At 44.7% G+C, this 21,023-nt stretch overlaps 1 protein-coding gene across 2 annotated transcripts in view; it reads right to left on the bottom strand.

Moving 5' to 3' along the window:
• The window catches only part of LOC147881954 (uncharacterized), a 138,364-nt gene that overhangs the window by 73,670 nt on the left and 43,671 nt on the right, over nt 1-21,023 (bottom strand). For both annotated transcript variants that reach the window (XM_087402071.1, XM_087402072.1), the window contains exon 3: nt 4,382-4,591. In XM_087402071.1, coding sequence (XP_087258197.1) covers nt 4,382-4,591 — 210 coding nt within the window. The remainder of the gene's footprint in view (nt 1-4,381; nt 4,592-21,023) is intronic.

Here is a 21,023-nt window from a genome sequence, read left to right on the forward strand (position 1 = left end):
AAGGCACTTAAATGCATTTTTGTGGGGTGTAGTTCACAAAGCAAGGCTATCGTCTCTACAATCCTGCTTCACGCAAGATTTTTGTGAGTAGAGATGTTATATTCTCTGAAAATTCAGCACATACACATGTGACATGGTGAATTTCAGATTCCAGCTTCTTCAGATGATGTTTCTAAGGGGATGCTTCCTATAGCATTTGGTTCCCCTACTGAGGTTCATGCTGAAAATCAGAATTTACAGCAACCTCCTCCTGATCCACATGCCCCGATTCAGCCACAAGCTGATTTTGTACCTCCATAGGGTGTGGATGAAGTTGTCAGGCAAGAGATTCAAGAGATATACGCAGCCAAAGCAGTCTCGAATTGGTTGCTATAGACTCTAAGCTTGAGTCCCCATTGCCTGGCAAAACTCGTAGTGCAGTAAGGCACGCAGGGGGGGCTCTTTCAGTTGAGATAGCTTATGCAGGGACTCTTCTTGATGAAGAGGAGCCTGACTCTTTTGAAGAAGCAAAGAATAATGTGCATTGGATGCATGCCATGCACAATGAGTTGCAGTCCATAGCGTAAAATCAATTGTGGATTTGCCACTAGGTAAGCATGGCATTGGTACCAAGTGGGTTTCCAAGGTGAAAAGAAAGCCAGATGGGTCTATTGATAGGTATAAGGAAAGGCTGGTTGCCAAAGGCTATGCATAGAAGAAGGGCATAGATTATGAGGAGACTATTGCTCCTACATCCCGGATGACCACCATACGGTCAGTTATTGCAATGGCTGCAAATTTTGTGTGGGATGTCCATCAGTTGGACATAAAAATAGATTTCCTTAATGGGGATTTGCAGAAAGAGGTTTATGTCAAAAAACCTCCTACATTTGAACTTTCTAGCAATGCACTTCAGGTTTGCAAGCTTAATAAAGCTTTATATGGGCTAAAACAAGCCCCTCCTGCATGGTATGCCAAGATAGATGCATTCCTTGCAAGTAAGGGATTACACAATGGTCCCACGAAAAGCACCGTCTACATCAAGAAGGATGGGGGGAGATATTTTGGTCATCATTCTTGATGTAGATGACATGCTGCTCACAGGATCTAATGAGGATATAATTGCAAATTTCAAAGCTGAGTTGAAAGCTGAATTTGACATGATAGATATGCCCATGTTTAATATTTATTTGGGGATCCAGTTTACACAAGACAAGCGTGGCATCGTTATGTCTCAATCCAAGTATGTGCAGAAGCTCTTGGATAGGTTTAACATGCATGGTTGTAAGCCTATTGCCACTCCCATGGAGCCGGGGCTGAAGCTTACTATGTATGATGCAGGTGAATCAGTGGATATCACACTTTACAGCCAGGCTGTTGGATGCCTCATCTACTTATGCAATACACGGCCTGATATTCAGTATGCGATATCTCAGGTGAGCAGATATATGCACAGCCCAAAGACAACACATTGGCAGGCTGTAAAACGCATCTTTCGTTATTTGCAAGGCACAAAGTCTTTTGGCTTGATGTTTCCCAGGGGGGGTGACTTGCAGATGCATGCTTACAATGATTCAGATTGGGCTAGAGACTATGATACTGGGCAGTCCACTAGTGGTAATTGTTTCTTTTTGGGCAAAGCTTGCATTTCTTGGCTGAGCAAGAAGCAATCCACAGCGGCTACTTCCTCATGTGAAGCTGAGTGCAGGGCAGCTTTTACAGCGACAGTTGAGTGCGTTTGGCTGCCACGTTTGTTCGCTAATCTTCGTCTCTTATTGGAGAGTCCTTCTCCAATTCTCACTGATAGTCAGAGTACTATAGCAGTGGCAAAGAATCATGTGTTTCATCCTCGCACGAAGCACATTGAGGTTCATTATCATTATGTCAGAGAGAAGTTGCATGCAGGGGAGATTAGTATGATCTATGTGTCAACACATGACAATGTTGCAAACATCTTCACCAAAGCACTTCCACGTGAGAAGTTCGAGGCATTTTGCAGTGCCCTAAACTTATCTCCTTTTGGTGACTGATCACTACCTTGTACGGCCAATGTAATGCAATAAGTGGGTTACGGCACTTTTCCCTCCTAGCGGTTTTTCCCCCTAACCACAGTCTAATCTCTAACTACGGTTAGTGATTCGATAGAGTTTTGTCACTTAGACAAAACCCTCATCTCTTGCATTGTACTACACTTCATTCAGTACACTTTTGGGAGTGACCTACGTTCAGCTCACTCTCCATTTTGCTCACTCTTGCTCTTGCTTCCCGTTTTCTCACATTGCACTCCCAAAGGCAATGCTAAGCTGACTCAACTATTGTGTGGCATCGAGGACAAGTAGAGTCCGCCCCGAATCAGGATCTCCACAGGTTCACTGCAATCCCTCCATGAATAGAAACCCAAAAGAAGAGAGTGATTTTTCTATTCCTGAGGGATTTCCAGAGCCTGCTCCAAAAGTTTTTTTGCACCTCTGCAGAAATCTGAAAACCATCCCAATGAGGAGCTCTGGAGGGCCTCCAACCTAAACTGCTAAGCTGAAATCTCATGGCATTTCTGACTGCGTAACGAAGGGGGGGATGCTCTTCTCTCGGTGCCCTTCATTCCCATGAATCCATGAATCCATTCCCATTCCCCTAGGTCCCACTACAAGATCCTAATGGGGGAACCACCATATAACCAAAGTCTCCAAGACCCAAGTTCCAAGAGAATAGGGTCAGGATCAAGATACCACTATGAGTCCGTGCCCCACTCCAAACAGGCCGAAGGCAACAGGCAAGGGTTATTTGGAGGGGGATTGCTAGGATCTTCAGTACTTTTGGTCCTTCCCATTTCTATATGACTTGGGGTTCAATGGCTTGGCTCTCCCTTTCGGGGCCTCAGGTCGTCTTTGAGAGGCAGGACTCTTCTTGCTCTCTGGATGACGTTCCTTTGTCCCCCTTCAGATCGGGGCATGCTTCTGTGGATACCTCTTGAGAGATACTAGCAAGTATTGCAGCGTGGCATATTTGGAGAGCCAAATGCACAGAGGCATTGGATGGATCTCACGTCCATCCCTCTCACACCATGGCCAGTAGTTGGATTGATACCGTACATACTTTGATGGCTAGTTGGGCGATCATGCACAGTTCTTCCCAGGGCAGCCTCTGCCAAGAGGATATTTTTACCATAGAATGATGGGGCTCTCCTTTCTTCTCAAAGTCTATAGCAAGACTAAGGTGGCAATTTCAGCCTCCTCCCTGGTTTCGTTCCAGTTTGTACTCAGGTTTTCTGTTGCCCATTCTGGGTGACCTTTTGTTCATGCCGTGCATGATCTTTTTCCGCCCTCAGCTAGCTCTTGCAGATTTTTTTCATACTTTGTAGAAGTCTTTTTCATGAAAAAGACAAAAGATCCTCCTCTAAATAACAGACATGTGGAATCCTAATAATGGTAGATTGAGCATGAACATGAGGCTCAAAATCAGGAAGGGGCACTGCATGTATTAAAGCCTCTATCCAAAGTCCAATAATCACATAAAAATTTGTCTCCTCAATGCATGGATGGCACTAAAGCATCTCCTATTTGAGAAAGAAAATGGAGAAACTCAGGCAAAGCATGAAAAGCATCATCATCAACCCAGCAATAACTATGTTTGAGCTGAAAAGGAAAGCATCCCAGAAGGTTCTGTCGAGAGTGAATGTCACCCTCTCTCCCCCCCTCATTTTATTTTTAGACAAAGCATGAAGGTACGGAAGGGCTGGGGCTGGGAAACAGGCTGGGAGGCAGAAACAGGAGCTAGAGGGACAGGAATCGAGAGATGAGAGGCAAAAACGGGGGTTGGGAAGGCAGAAATGGAGGAGCAGGTTGAGAAGCAAGGGGAGGAGCAGCCAGTTTTCCAATGTCTATCCTTTTTGTTCTTCTGATGCTTATTGAAAAAGAAACTTTCTAAAGATCGTAGCAGGGACCCTAGATTCAGTATTTGTATTATGAAGGTATTGAGTAGGAGTGCCAAAAATTTGCAGGGGATTGAGGATAATTATCTTCAAGCTTAGTCAATATAATAGACTAAATGAAAGTCCTCAGACATGGAAATCAGACTCCTGTTCCTATCCACTCATAAAACTCGTTGCAGCACTATCACCTACAAATCATCATCTGGCTTCAAACTGTAGACAAAGCAAGAGGCAGAATATGTTAACACTTTCAACACAACCATCCTGTTGATTTGCATCGTACTCTACACAAAAGATGGAGCAGAGCACTGAGTTCCAGTGATACACTGAACCGTAGAGGGTTAGTATAATTGTGAAGCCTTGAAAATAGGAAAACAAAAGCTAGCAACAGTTAGCCATCTTCACAACATTATGCATTCCAGTTCATTAAAGCATACATAAAGTCACACATTGACAGCCAATCCAGAGGAATACCTGAGTTACATCAAAGCACTCATAACCAGTGTGTTTGCAGTGTTCTGGAACTGCTTCCGCAAGTATTCTCAATGCATCCCGCCACAGGATAGAAATACTTGGCTGTCCAAATTTCCCTTCCATTTGAGTGCTAAGGTCCCACTCTCCAATTATCTTGCCTTCTAGATCAACAATATTTGCTGGTGCATTTACCATGCCACTCAACCGCATCTTCACAAAAAATTCAGATGTCAATATCTGAGACTGTCATTTGAAAACCAAAAATAGATCATAGTGGAATGAAACAACCCTAGCTGTAGGGGGAAAAGAAGCAATTCAAACATCACGTAGTTGAATAAGTCGGACAACAGTTTTTACATTGACATTATTAGCAGATAGGAAGACACTCGTATGTCAATCCCAAGTACCATTGGGCATCAGGTTTGACTTGCATATTTTACGACAAAGTAAAGTATAAGGACTGATTAATGCAGGGACAAAGCTACACCATACACTACAAGGGAAAGAAGTCCAAAAGAACATGCAGCAACACCTCTTATAATAAAAAATAATGAATGTCAAACTGCTTATCACAAAATAAATTACTATTACAGGGCTTAAGAGGAGAAAGAAAAGGAAAGAAATTTTATTAGAGTCTTCGGAAGACCGATGGGTCTATGAGACTGAAAGAAAACCTCATACAAATCACCATAAGGGTGGAGCTACTAAAACGAGCATCATCACCCGTGCTGAATCCTAAGTCTGATCATACATAATCAAATACATATGGGTGTGACAATGAAGAGAAAAAAGACTGGAGCGGAGCGGAATCCTCCGTATGTCATGTCGCCCTAGCTGGTGCATAGCCAGTGATGGGACGCTGGCGTCCGTCAAGGGGTGCCGTGCATTTTGGTCTCCTGGAGGAGGCTCAACGCAAGACCAGAGCCACCGTGACTCCCGTGGGACGTTTCCCAGGTCTAAACAATGACGGGAGGTCCCCCAGAGTGATCTTTGTGTCCCCTCGATGTCTCGTGTGTCGTGCTGCGGTCGTCAGGTCGGGGTCTCTGTCACGTCTGTGGCTAGAGACTAGACGATCAATGTCACTTGATGGAAAGATCTCTGTGATCCTGCTCTGAGAGGTGTCTGATGGTGTGGCCAGGCCCCATCGCTTGAGTAAGTACTCCCTGTGTCGGACCCCCCTTGTGAATGAAGGCCACAAGGCATCTCTGATTTGGGTAGACGAGGAATCTGGAAAGGAGCCCGGAGCCATCTCTGAAGAGATAGTGGTAGCGACCTCGGATCTCGTACAAAATGCTCCTCCGACTCAACTTCCTGACAGTTGCACAATATGCATATGCGATGCTCCCTAGGGATCCCCTCTACTCTACCGCTCTCTATGCGGAGGCGGTGTGATGATACCCGAAACTGTCCGAATCCTCTTGTAATTCTGAACCTTCTTTCCTCTGATATCTTCAGGCACTGCCTTGCAAAGCAATCCCTTTGATTCCAGCATTTCTATGACAAAATTCTTAGAGACTATATTGAGAAGAACATGTCCACCTTGAGATTAATCTCTGATCTCACTTTAGCTGAATCAAGCAAAAGGACTTGATTATTTTAGCCATTTTAAACTTTGAATCACTTCATACAAGTTGCCTCCATTTTGTACAATCATTTGAAGCCTCAGAACCTTCTAATTTAATTAATTTTCTGAAATAAGTAAAAATATTCAATTCAAAACAACAAAGTACCGAAGTACATCATTATAGAGCTGGGACCCAAAATCTCCCCCCCCCCACACCAAAAAAAACAAAAAAAGCCCAAAAATTAATTCTCAATCTGTAACCTGTCAAAGCCTGCTCATGAGGCAGGAGATGAACGTCTATCCCAATCCCCAGTAAAGATTATCGCAGAACATCCTTGAAAAATCCACCTATTACTCGGAACCCATGGCTCCACTCTCCCCGCATCTCATGAAGTTTGTGAAGGAGTAGCTCCTTCCACGGCTCACTGCAAGGCAACATGCCTCTGATAATGAACTTCGTGAGCAACCCTTTGCTTTGGCACTTCCTCTTTTGGACATCCCAAGCCATGTTCATGCTAGCCGGGCAGCCATCCCCTCCTGACCAGATGAAGTCCTTGATGGGTCAGCTTCACCTAGCCGATGCAAGATCTAGAAAAGCCCTGACAAGAGGTTATGTACCACATAGTAACAACAAAACCTTGTTGGCAACCACTACTCTACTTGCCAAGGATAGCTTGACTGAGCTCCAATGCAAGAGCTTCCTCCAAATGCTCAGAAGTAGAGTGCCAACTACTGCTCTAGCATGATGTCCAGCCTTGCATGACATCCCAGATATCTCCCTACAGCTCCTCTAGTTACCCGAGTAAAATCTATGTGCAATCTCCAGCCTGGGTGTGGTGAATCACTCTTCCCAAATCATGTAGGATATGTGCCAATTAATAAGATCTCTCTAAGCGAGGCAAAACACCTCCATGGCTGAAACAAAGGCCCTAAAGTTGTTTATCCGTTTGTCAAGATACATTATCGTCTGCAAACTCTGCATCAAGAAGCTCCTCCAAAGCTGCAAAGGGCATCCCGATGCCATGAATACCCATGCCTCTGTCTCTTACAAAACTGTTCTTAGCCTCTGCAATAGATAGGAAAGTAGAGGGGCCAAGGGACATCTCTGCCTCACTAATCTGACTATATGAAATATGTCCCCTTGGGCTTCCCTGACTAAAACTTGGCTAAGTGCTGAGGAGTAAAGTGCTGGCACCCCTACTATCTACTATCTCGGGAAGCCCATCTATCCTAAGTTCCCTCATGAAACTCCCTATCCACCCTATCATACTCCTTTTGAAAATCAAGAAATCAAGACAATCAGTCCTCTTGGAGGAACGATGCCAGCGTTGTGGCCTCCCAAAAAGTGGAGATGTTATTGAAAATGCTTTGGTCCCATACAAATCCAGTTTGAGTCAGCTGAATAATATCTAGTAAGAAAGGGGAAAGTCTTAGGCTGATGGCCTTAGCTATAATCTTGTAAGTAGATCCAAGCAAGTAATGGACCTCAACTGTGAAATCACAAGCCTGTCTCCGCTGTCATTAGAAATAAGGTGAATCGATCCCTTTGAAAGTTTGTCTGGCATATTCCTGGTCTCCAAGATTTCTTCAAAAGCTGTGGGAATGCCTGAGCTCATAAGCTCCCAATGAGAATAAAGAAGGATCAGCAGTAAATCGTCCTCTTTTGGACACTAGCCTTTCAGTGGAGCTGTGATCACTCTCTCAAGCTCATCGGTAGTGAAAGATCTCATATGACTAATGATCATCTCCTTTGTGAGCATTCTCCTTGTACTCCTCCAAACCTGCTCCTTGGATGCCAAGTACCCATGAGGTCACAAAGTAGTCGCCACAAGTCCCATATCATGTGGACTATCAGCAAGGGTGCTAGCTAGCCTCCTTAAACTCTTGATGCCCTCTCTCAAATGTCTGGGGCTTAGTCTAGAAGAAGTCTCTGGTAACTCGGTCTCCGCCAGAATGCATCCCTAGCATTACATCTATACTTTGATCTGGCCTCCTACATGGCTTGAACCTCTGCTCTAACAATCTGGATCCTCCTACCACCCAAGAACTCCATGGTGGGTGCATTACTCAATCCAAATGGAACTATCAAATATTCATAAAGTCCCTGTGTTGTCCAAAAGGCTCTTTTGTGAATATCCTGACGGGCAATCCATACCTAATGGTACCCAATTTTAAGATCTATGCTACTGAAAACTTTTGCATCTTTCAATTATCTAAAATCTCATTAATTTGTGGAATTGGAAAATGATTTTTGATAGCCATCTTATTCAACGCCCTATAGTTCACACATATCTTCCAATACCCACTTGAGTGATAAAACCATTCGTGAACAAAAAGGTGAGCTATTGGGTCTAATCAATCCATGCTCAAGCAACTCTTGGACCAAATTTTGAATCTCTTCTTGATGTGGCTTACTGACTTTGTAAGGTCGTCTTTTTTTTTTCAATAAAAAGACTTTTACTAAGTATGAAAGAAATCCCTAGGGCAAAGCTTAGGTCAAAAATATATCATGCAAGGTAGGCTTTGCAAAGGCGAAGGAGGAAGTGGGCAAAAAGCATTCTCATCAAAGAGAGCTAGAAAAGCACCAAAGTTGAGGCTGAAAGTGCTACCTCAACCCTGTGTGGCCTCCAAGAAAAGGGGGGAGTCACTCCACTCCTCGAGGACATTGTCATCCTGGAACAAGCTTCCCAAGAAGACCCCTATATGCTCACCCGAATGGCCATCCATGAGGGTATAATATTTGTCCAAATACAAGCAATGTGTGTGGGGTGGATGTGGAAGCCATCCAAAGCCTTTGTGCATCTATACCTCCAAATATAACACGGTGAAATGCTTGCTTGAATCTCCCAAAAGGTATCCATCATGACATGTGCAATTCTATAAGAGAGGAGGGAACATCATCCAGAGAGCATGACTCAACTAAATGTCATCTAACTGAAAGGGCCCAAGAAAAATCATGCCTCTCATAAAAGACTTGAAGCTTCGGAAGAGAGAGCCAAGCCACCGAACCCTAGGTCATGAGGAAGGGAGAAGAAACAAAAGTGCTAAAATGGATAGCAATCCACTTCCAGATGATCCTCACCTACATGTAATCCACTTCCAGATGATCCTCACCTACATGTAATCCCCTTTCAGAGGATCCTCGCCTATCTGCAATTCCATAGCTGATACTGATAGACTCCTCAACAAAAAGGCAACAAAGGCAAGCAGAGGTTGCCCGAACATGGACCTCCACTAGTTCACTACAATCCTCCGTGAATAGAAAGCCAAAAGAAAAGAGTGACTTTTCTATTCCTAAGGGATTTCCAGAGTCTCTTCTAAAAGGATTTCTGCAGGTCAGCAGAAATCTCATAATTCTTCCAATGAGGAGCTCTAGTGGGCTTTCAGGTCTAAGGTTGTGAGATGGAACCTCCTGGCATTATTGACCATGTAGCAAAAGAAGGAAAGGCTCTTGTCTTGATGCCTGCATCAATCCATTGCCACTAACTGGGGTCTCATTGTCAATACTTTATGGGGACACCTCCATAAAGCCACATCTTTCATGAACCCAATGAAATGTGATTCGATTAGGGTCAAGATACCATCCTAAAGCCAAGAAAAACTGCTCCACATGATGTAAAACCCTGACAAGCCCGAAAACAACTCCAAAAGGATATCCCTCATCTCTAGACCTGGACAACCTATCCCCAAGTGAACGTAATAAACCAAGGCATCCCCGTATGAACCTCGCCGTAATCGAAAGACTTGAAGTTGGATACTTGAGCTTGTAAAAGCCTCAGGCCCAGTAGAGCAATGGTGAGGCTTGCCATTTGTATCAACCCAATCCATGGTGTGAATTACTAATTAGAACTCACGATCATCTGAAAGGTTTTTTAAATCCTTGCAAAAGCCCACACAAGAAGCAGGACCTCTCTCCACTTAGACCTTTGCATATAATGAGAGGTACCAGGTGGTATGTCATCATCATAAAGTATATTGTCATACCACATGACAGTCTGCTTATCAATCTCTTCAAGAGAGGAAGGGGAGACTCTTCGAAGAGTACTATTGAAGCTGCCCCGTCTTTCAAGATAGTGGCAATAAAAGGGGAGGAAGAAAACCGGAGATGAGCTATAGTCAAAATACACCTTGAGCTATCCAATCCCACCCGAGGACTTCAGGCATCAGCGTTCTCAATGTTGAAATCTGGGAACTTGCATTGTTCCTCAGTCTAGAATTCTTGTTGGTTTGCTCCTTGCATTACCCTCTATCTCTTGAAACAAAATAATACCCGCAACAAGCTAGTCACCCGGGTATAAAAATTGCTTTAAACGAGAAACATGAAACACTAGTGGATGCACCTTACAACCTTGTGCCAATTCCAACCTATAGGCTATCTTGCCTATTCTTTTTAGAACTAATCACGGCCCACAATATCGGGGTGATAACTTAACAGACACTGCTGTAATTAAAGACTTGGAGTGTGAAGAAACACTAAGAAAAACTTTTTCTACTTTCTTAAACTCTCTAAAAGAGCTATTTTCGTTCGCATACTTAGTCCTACCCATAGACTGGCCGATGTTAGCTCTTGCAAGCACTAGCATCTCCTACATTAGAACATAGTTCACCGCACTAGGCATTTTTTGAGGGACTCCAACTGCATTTGGTTCACTAGTCTATAACCATAGTTCAACTCGAATGGACTCCTTGTAAAGGAATGTTTTCTATCAAATTCCAACACGAGCAACCACTTGTTCCCTGTATGTTATGTCAATGACACATATGCTCTGAGCATATCCTCTAACGTTTCATTGACTCTTTTCATCTGACCATGAATTTTTGGATGATCCCTACCATTCATTGTAGGCCATTCTATGGGCTATCCATAGATGGCACTCATTCCTGGGTATGTGCCTTGTAGGCTAGTTACAATCAGTTAGGTCAGTTGGTATAGTTAGTACATGTACCACTTAGGACAGTTAGGACACTTAGCCCTAGGATTTTGTCATATTGGCTCTCTCTTGAGCCTCCATTCACTATAGCAGCATTTTCGTTACAACAAGTACTTTTTGAGTGTGTGCTTCAATTTTCCTTGCTTCCTGTGTTCATTTCTTCCTACAGTGGTATTAGAGTAGATTAGGATTTCACCCCTCAGCCATTGACAGCCACCCCTGAGCTCTAGTGCTCATTCGGAGCTGTTTGGCAGCCTGTATGGCCTGTACAGCAGCTGCTCGTCACACGTGTGGGCATTGTAGGCTATTCTTTGAGGCCTCAACCGAGCTGTTTTCATTGCTGCCCTTCACACCTGTGGACTGCTACATCTGTACGGAACTGTGCGGACGCTCCAGCCTACATTTATTGTAGATACAGCTCACAGGTGTGAATGGTACACTTTGTATGGACCCTGTACAAAATTTTGTGCATGCATTTAATGCAGTACAGCCTGTACGAAAATCTCTGCCTGCATTTAATGCATTTCTGACAGTAGTACGAACCTGGCAGCAGCATTAATTACATGTACGAAACTGCTGTCAGCATTTATTGCTATATGGACTGCCTCAGGTTCGTGCCAGCCAATTTGAAGCTTTTTTCAGCCTTTTGGAGCTGTCTCGTGCTGCGTGCTGGTTGTTGAAGACATTCAGAGATTGTTTAAGCAATCTGGAGGCCTCTCCTTGAGCCCATTCCTTCTCTTTTGGTTTCCCTTTGCCTCGGGCTGCGAGCTTCCCTCCATTGGATCACTCTCCTCTCATTTCTAAGTGTTCTCCTCCTCGTGAGAGCATTTTCTCTTGATGTAACTCTCATTTTCAGCCTTCTCTTGGCATCTCGTATTGCCACTTGCTCTCATTTTCATCTCTCCTTCAAGGGTGAATCCCTCTGCTCGCATTCAAAGACTTTTCCTTGCTGTATTTTCGGGCTACATCATTGGGTAAGCCTTTGTTGCATTGGTTCTTTCCAATTTCTGTTTCATTTGCATTTTGAAAAGGCCCCGTGTTGCCTTAGAAGGCCCCGTGTTGCCTTTTGGGGGTTTTTTTGCATCAAGTACACCTCGGGACAACACGAGTCTTTTGCAATGATAAGCTTTGAAGCTTCAGCAGAATTTTGCCACTTGATTTTTGAGAGGTTGCCTTCCTCTCATTTGCTTTACCAGTTGGTGCATTTGCATTGAATTTCAACACCATGACTAGTGGCAAAGATGATTTGTTTGGGATGCTTGGGGCTGAGAACAAGCTTGATGGCACTTGAATTTCAACACCATGACTAGTGGCAAAGATGATTTGTTTGGGATGCTTGGGGCTGAGAACAAGCTTGATGGCACAAATTATCCCATGTGATCATACATGATGGGGCATGTATTGGTTGCCAAGAATTTATGGCATATTGTTTCAGGCTCTGAGGCCAGGCCTACATGCAATGCAGCTTTTGGTGCTACAACTACCGCCTCTATTACTATAGGTACTACTTCAGGCTCATCATGTGATGGGTCTAATGGTCAAAAGAATAATGGTTGGCATTGCCACCTGCAACTAACCTCAATGTAGTAGCAAAGCCTTGATAAGAGTCAGGCAACCCATCAAGGGTATTAGACACATGTTGAGAATCAAGCACCACCTCATCAATATTAGCTCATTGCTCTTTCAAATCTTTCACATTGGTAAGATAGGCATCCATGTTACCACCCTCTTCAAGCTTCAAGTCCTTTGACTGCTTGCAGAGATAGGCAACCCTCGCCTCATTCTGCACCTAATGTAAGGATGCAAGCTGATCCCACGCTTGCTTTGCTGTCTTGCAAGATCGGATATGAAGGATAATGACCCTTTTAACTGAAAGAGCAATCAAGGCATATGCTTTGGCATCAGACCATCCCATTGAATATGTTCCTGTGTAGGAGGCAGAGTACCTGTAGTAGAAGATGCACCTGCTCCAGATCTTCTGCTTCAGGAAAAACAAAGCCGTGCAAATCGCAATGCTTCTATGGCTAGTGATCAACCCTTTGCTGCCCAACATAAAAATAAAGGCAGAGGCAAAGTTTCAGTTGGTAAACCCCCTCATTCACATGCTGGTCACCCTCTTCTTTGGGGGATAACAAGAAGAAGAAGAGATGCAGGAAACCTGGGCATGATATCCCTGAATGCAGGAAGAGAATTGCATCTGAAAAGAAGAAAAAAAAGTTTGGTCTTGCAGTCTCTGGTTCTCCTACTCCAAAAGATCGACATGAGTCAGCTAATTTTGCACCAAGACCGGCATCTTTGACAGTGGTGCTAGCAAGCACATTACTTCTTGCAGGAAATTCTTCAGCTCACTTGAGCATACATCTAAGGAGGAGACCATCACATGTGCCAATAATGCATCATATACAATGAAAGGCATTGGGCAAGTTGCTTTTACTTATGTTTCTGGTGGTCTTGTCACTCTAGAGAATGTCCTCTATGTTCCCGGCATTCACAAGAACCTTATCTCTATTTCCGCCATAGCCACTTGTGGCTATTAGGTTCTTTGATATTCCGTGTGCAATTTATGATGCCACACATGCCTTTACCATGGTCTTGACTAGGACATTGACTAGAGGACTGTATAGACTTGATGCCTATGACAGATTTGCAGATGCTACTAGATTTGCAGATGCAAATGCCTTTGCTCTTGATTCTTCTACCGTGGCAGATACCCATTTATCACATGAGAGGTCTGGACACCTCAAGTTTGGGGCTTTGGTGAAGTTACATAAGGATGGTATGGTTGTTGATCTTCCCAAAATGCATATGCCTTCAAAACAAGTTTGTCAAAAAACTTGGGGCATTCTATATTTGTGGACAGACATTGCATTTGGTTTGCAAGTTGTCCAAAAATTTGGGGCTTTTGCAATTAAACTACAAGTTTGCAGTGAAATTTGGAGCTTTTGCAAGCAGAGTGAAATTTGTGCAACCTTTGGGGCTTTCAGATCATTTTGCCCTCTTTTATGTACAATTTCCTACAAGAAATTGGGGCTTTTGCACTTGGGTTGCAATTTTACAAGTAAAAGAGCATTTTGGAAGTTTGCAAGCAGTTCTGGACTCCATACGAGTCAATTTGCAAACTTTTGTCACTTTTTGCAGATTCTATTTGCAGATTTTTGGGCATTCAACAGAGCATTTTGGTGCATTTTGAGCCTTTGATAGGCTATGATAGTATTTGTCATTGTGGGCAGATTTTCTTTGCAGATTTTACTTGTGCATTTGTCATCCTAGAAAGGATGATTTTACTTGGTCAGTTTGCTGTGTTTTTTTGAGTTTATCTGGCAAAAATGGCTCAGAACAACCCCAATGAGGTGTTCGGAGTTCTCATACAGGAGGATAAGTTGGATGGCACCAACTACTCCTTGTGGAGTTTCATAGTTCGCATTATCTTGGTTGGCAGAAATCTTTGGGATTATGTCAATGGGGTTATGTCAATGGAGATGAAGCAAGACCACGTACAGTGCCAACACCTGTCACCCCTACAACTGGAGGCAGGGGTAAAGGTGCAAAACTGTCATGTGCACGGATTGGTATCTGACGTGTACTAGTTACACAGAACTAGCTCAGGTTAGCCTGGGGAGGCTTAGAGCTAGGCAGGCTTGATTCTCGGGTTGAGTGGCAAGGGTACGAACTATTTATAGGTCTTCGCTATTTTTGGCGCCGGGGCCCGAGTCTATAAAAGAGGCCCAGGGGGTTCAGTTCTCAGTGTGCAGTTGGGAGCAAGTCTCGTTCCCAGGTGCAAGGTCTGATCCTGGATTAAGTCGCGTACGCGCGCCTGCATCTTAGCGTAGCCCAAGGCCCAGAGGCAGATCCAGGGCTTCACAGCGCCACCTGGTGGTATGGGACACCAGGCTGGTTTGGATCTGATTGGGAGTTCGTGCCAGTAGCTCAGCTCGTGGCTCGGAGGGGACATCTTCTGATTCGGGATCACATCCCGTAGATGTCACGGTTGGGTGGTGAGCAGCCTGCTCAGTTCTGATGTTGTGTGTGGTTATTTTGCAGATCAGGGGTTTCAGGAGTGCTGGGATGTGTCAGTTGGTATCAGAGCCAACTCCTAAGGTAGGAACTTCTGATGCGAGAAATTTGACGGATTTCTCTTCCAGGTATGCCCTAAATTCGAGATTTCCTGCTGCGTTTTTGCTGACTACCTGGGGTAGAAGGGGTGAAGAAATATCTGGAAAAGGAAGAAGAAGAGGAGTGAAATAGAATCGAAATTTCTGAAGGCTACGGAGAGAAGTTTTGAGGGAGGAGAAGGAGAGCAGAAAAGAAGGAGAGAAGTGCAGGAAATAGACAGCAAGTGCAGGAAATAGACAGCAAGGGAGGAGGGGATGCGGAGCCTAGGAGGGGGGGCACAGTAGATGAGGCTGTAGTGGCGGGACAGCCTGTGTATTAGGCTGTCCACAGCCAGCGCAGTAGGCTGTCCACAGCCTGCGCAACAGGCTGCGAACAGCCTAGGGCTGCGTGCAGCCTGCGCTGAAACAAGGTGCTTTTTTCGAAAAAGCACCCCTCCAAAGTTGGAGGGGCTCAGGTGCTTTTTTCGAAAAAGCACCCCTCCAAAGCTGGAGGGGCTTAGCCTTTTTTGGAAGCCTAGCTTCCAAATCAGGCAGCCCTGCACCCTATATAGGTGGGGGCTGGGTGCTAGGCTACCCACAAGCAGCCCCAAGATTCGAGAAGTTATCTCGAGTTTCGTGCCAGCCAGCCTCGCCCTTCAGCCTGCGCCCTGTTTCGATCAGCTCCCCTGCATCTGCCCTTGCCTGCGTCAGCCCTGCATAGCTCCCGAAGCTTCCGTACCAGCCCGTACAGCTCCAGCGACAGCCGTACAGCCTGTACGGACTGTTCTGCCTGCTTCTGTACCTGCTGCTGTACCGAACAGCAGCTGCGCCAGCACCTGCAGCCACCGTACGGCCTGCGTCAGCAACCGTACAGGCCACGTCAGCAGTCCGCACAGCTTCTATTGCAGCCTGCGCATCCGGTTAGCAGGTTCGGGGAGGCACCAGGACTCGTGGTCTTCCGATTCACCAGATTTCAGCATCTCCTTCCGTCAGCTTCATTCGGGACGGTTTTCTTCTGCTCCATCTCCCTCCGTGCTTCGTTTCAGTCAGTTATTTCTCTCCGTTTGTAATCAAATCAGATTTCAGCCATGTCTGATGCTCCAAATCCCGAGTTCGCTATGGGAGAGCAGGACTTAGATTACACTCCAGTGGGAGAGGATGATCAGGGTCTCTATGACGACCTGATAACTAAGAAAGCCTTCAGTGAGTTCACGACTGCTCTGGATGGTAAATTTGAGCAGGTCAACGCTAATCAATCGGGGTTGACACAGCAACTCCAAGGGATACAAGCAACTTTGACTCTTCTGGCTAGCACGGTTCAGGCACTCACGCATGTGGATGCCATGGCTTCCGTGCTAGGCCCGAATATCACTCCGGATCCCTTTCCAGGTGACCAAAAATCAAGAACAAAGGAGGTGGTTGACACTTGGTTGCACAAGTGGCAAGTACACTTCCAATTTCACCCCTATCCAGACGAGAAAAAGATTCAGCTTGCAGCAGGGTTTATGTCAGGTAAAGCCTTGCTTTGGTGGAAAGAACTCCAGCCTAAGCCTGATACTTGGACAGAATTTAAGGGTATCTTCAGGAAGGAGTTCCTGAAGAAGGAAGATGACTACGATATCGTCGGCAAGCTCAAGGCCCTCGATATGTCAAAATTGAATTTAACTTTTGAAGTTTATCTTCAAAGATTTAGGGATCTGCAAACCAGGGCCACAAAAATGGATCCTGTAACCTTGTTAGGTTTTTTCGTGGATGGTTTGCCAGACTCCTATAAGTTACAGATTAAGAATAACAAGTCCACAACATTGCAGGAGGCCATGACATATGCGCGCATATATGATGATACCATGGCCGGTACCAAGGCAACCACAGTTACCGAGACCAGCGGAAAGAACAAACGCAAGTTCTTTCAGCATGCAACTGGTATTGGGGAGACGAAGTCTACGGACAACGCCTCCAGGAAAAGCTTAACTCCTGCGAAGAATGGTAAGGCCCGTTTCCTTCGCACTCTCAGGCTCAAGAAAGAAGGCCGGTGTTTTTATTGCGAGGAGCGGGGCCACACAAAGAATGAGTGTCCTAAGCGGAAGAATCAAAAATTGGTGCTAGGACCGAAGCTCCAGGCGGGTCCACGCACCGCAGCCAAGGGAGCCAACCAAGTTACGATGACAGGTATTTCAGTAAATGTCATTACCTGCCCCCTTTCTTGTAATTGTACCTTTAATACTTCGTTGTTTGGTTCCCATGATCTTTTCCGAGTTTATGGAGAAGTTAGGGACCAACAGGTTCACATTCTCTTTGATCCGGGCAGCTCTCACAATTTTGTTAATTACAAATTTGTGCAGAAGATGGGGCTGTCCACAGTACCTAGCGACCACACCTACGAGGTGCAGCTTCCAGCTGGGAAGCAGTTTTGGGATCGCAAGGTTGAAGCACTTCCCATCCGGATTCAAGCCTACACAGGAGCTCTCACATGTTATGTTATGCATCTAGAGCATGTAGACTTGCTGATCGGGATAGAGTGGTTTAAAACCCACAATATCCAGATCGGATGGACAGAGCATACGCTTTCTTTTGTAGACAAGGACACCCAATTTTGTATTCAGTGTGATAAGATTCCCCCTTCTCAGGGGCCTATTGTATCTGCGATGCAGCTTCGGAATATATTGAACACTTCTCATTATGATGTCTATCAGTGTGTTTTGATTCCACTTTCTTCATTTATTGTTTCGGTAATTAACAAAAATGAATTAAGTGTGTTTGAACACCGAGAATTGAGAACGTTGTTAGATAATTTTAAGGACGTATTCCCAGCTCAACTGCCGGAAGGGTTACCTCCAAAAAGGGCAGTAGATCATCGCATAGACTTAGTCCCAGGGGCTCAACCTATCAGTGTACCACCGTATAGGATGAGCCAGGTAGAGGAGGATGAGTTAGCTATCCAGCTTCAGGATTACCTGAATATGGGCTATATACGCCCAAGTAAATCACCTTGGGGTGCACCTGTCCTCTTAAGAAAGAAGAAAGATTCTTCCTGGAGAATGTGTATAGATTATAAAGGACTCAATAAAGTTACAATTAAGAACCGCTATCCTTTACCTCGTTCTGATGATTTGATAGACCGTTTGGCCGGAGCGAAGTATTTCACTAAGATTGATTTGCGTACGGGTTATCACCAAATCCGTATCTATGCTAAACACATAGATAGGACCGCATTCCGGACTAGGTATGGTCATTACGAGTTCCTCGTATTACCTTTTGGTTTGACCAATGCTCCTGCTACTTTTCAGCAGATGATGAACGATTTGTTCAGAGATTATCTGGGCAAATTTGTGGTAGTGTTCTTAGATGACATTTTGGTATATAGTAAAACGCTTGAGGATCATATAGGACACCTTCGGGTTGTCTTACTTGTTCTAAGACAGCATAAGCTTTATGCCAAGATGAGTAAATGTGACTTCTTTATGAAGGAGATCATTTACTTAGGACACAAGATTTCTTCTGAAGGTATTAGCATTGATCTGGATCGTATCCAGAAGGTTTTAGAATGGCCTATCCCTCAGACTGTGAAACAACTTCGCTCTTTCCTAGGATTTACGGTATTTCTTCGGAAGTCAGTCCGTGATTATTCACAAATCACGGTACCCTTGACCAACCTATTGCAAGGTCGTGGACGCAGGTCTACTCAACCGATCCCTTGGAATGATGCAATGAACAAGGCTTTTGAAACCTTGAAGTTATCTATCAAGGAAGCACCCGTTCTTGCATTACCCGATCCTACCCGGCCTTATGTTTTAGAGGCCGATGCGAGTGATTATGCGATTGGGGCAGCTCTATTCCAAGAAGGCAGACCTGTAGCTTTTGAGAGTAAGAAGCTAGACGACACTCAGTATCGTTGGCCCACACTTGAGAAGGAACTTTATGCAGTAGTGTATGCTCTCAAGGTTTGGAGACACTACTTGTATGGTTCAAAGTTCCTTGTATTGACTGATCACCAGTCAATTAAGTATGTGTGTGATGGATCAGACTTGAGAGGAAGGAAAGCTAGATGGGCAGAGTTAATGCAGGATTTTGATTTCGAAATACGTTATCGTAAGGGTTCGTTGAATAGTGTGGCGGATGCCTTAAGTCAAGTTTGTAAATGCTTTGTCATTTACGGAAATATCCTCAGACCTATTTCAATCCTTGAGAGGGCTATACGCAACTGATAGTCATTTCAGTTCTTATTGGCAGAGAGTCCAGGATGGGAGCTCCATGGTTGACCAGGACTCAGGGATTGTGCCACCTAGGATACAGGCGGCGGGAGGTCAGTGGATGATTAGGAACGGCTTGCTGTTCCGGAATGAAAAGATTTGTGTGCCTGATGTTCTAAACCTTAAATCCAAGATTCTCTGGGAGTGTCATGATGCTCCTAGTGCGGGACATCCAGGTATACATAGGACTCTGTCTCTTGTGAAGCATATCTTTTATTGGCCTAAGATGCGTGCATTTATAGAGAACTATGTGGTAGGTTGCCGAGTTTGTCAGGTTACTAAGGCTGAACGCCTTAGGAGCGCGGGCTTATTACAGCCTTTACAGATTCCAGGTAATAAATGGGAGAGTATTTCCATGTATTTTATTACTGGTTTACCTCGAACGCGCAAGGGTCATGACTCTATTTGGGTCATAGTTGACCGTTTGACAAAAATGGCTAGATTCTTACCTACAAGAACAACTATTTCAGCTGTTCAGTTGGCTCACGAGTTTGTGGACCACTTGTTCAAGCTGTATGGTTTGTCATCTGACATAGTCAGTGACAGGGACTCAAAGTTTACAAGTAACTTCTGGACACTTGTATTTGAGAAGTTGGAAACTACTCTAAGTATGAGTTCCTCGGATTATGCACAATCCGATGGCAGTACAGAAAAGGTCAACCAGTTGGTTGAAGACATGCTTCGGGCATATGTATCTAAGAGACAGTCTTCATGGGAAGATTATCTACCCATGATTGAATTTGCTTACAACAGTGCAAAGCATTCTAGTACAGGTTACAGTCCTTTTATGCTTATGTACGGGTTTCAACCTAAGTCACCAGTTATGGTAGGATTAAAAGGGATTCAAAATGATTCTGCTAAGAACTTCTTGCAAGACATGCAGGAAATGTTGCAGTTTGCCAAGGAGTCTATTAGAAGTGCCCAAGATCGGGACAGATTTTATGCTAATAGACATCGTTCACCTAGAGAGTTCTCTGAAGGAACGATGGTATATTTGAGAATTCCTAAGGAATCCAAGAGCCTAAGTACTGGTTTGGTTCCGAAATTATCCCCCAGATACTGTGGTCCATTCAAGGTCATTAAAAGAATTGGACCAGTTGCATATCGACTAGAATTGCCTCCTGATGTTAAAGTACATCCAGTCTTTCATGTCAGTAGACTGAAAGAAGTGTTGGGTGCAGATGATCAACTTGTTTCTCCTCATGAGATTATAGAAGTTACAGATTTGACTTTTATTCCTCACGAACCTGAATCAATTCTTGAATTTCGTGAAAGACAGATTCGAAATCGTACTATCACGGAAGATTAAGTGGAAGGATCGTGTTGAGGAGGATGCAACATGGGAGACATTACAAAACCTCCAAAGAACATTTCCCGATTTCTTAGCGAACTCAGGAGTGAGTTCTTAGAGGAGGGGGAGTATGTCATGTGCACGGATTGGTATCTGACGTGTACTAGTTACACAGAACTAGCTCAGGTTAGCCTGGGGAGGCTTAGAGCTAGGCAGGCTTGATTCTCGGGTTGAGTGGCAAGGGTACGAACTATTTATAGGTCTTCGCTATTTTTGGCGCCGGGGCCCGAGTCTATAAAAGAGGCCCAGGGGGTTCAGTTCTCAGTGTGCAGTTGGGAGCAAGTCTCGTTCCCAGGTGCAAGGTCTGATCCTGGATTGAGTCGCGGACGCGCGCCTGCATCTTAGCGTAGCCCAAGGCCCAGTGGCAGATCCAGGGCTTCACAGCGCCACCTGGTGATATGGGACACCAGGCTGGTTTGGATCTGATTGGGAGTTCGTGCCAGTAGCTCAGCTCG

Source organism: Dipteris shenzhenensis, chromosome 30 (genome assembly GCF_047967505.1).
Source record: "Dipteris shenzhenensis isolate YYH24624 ecotype China chromosome 30, Dip_SZ_1.0, whole genome shotgun sequence".
Lineage (NCBI taxonomy): Eukaryota > Viridiplantae > Streptophyta > Polypodiopsida > Gleicheniales > Dipteridaceae > Dipteris > Dipteris shenzhenensis.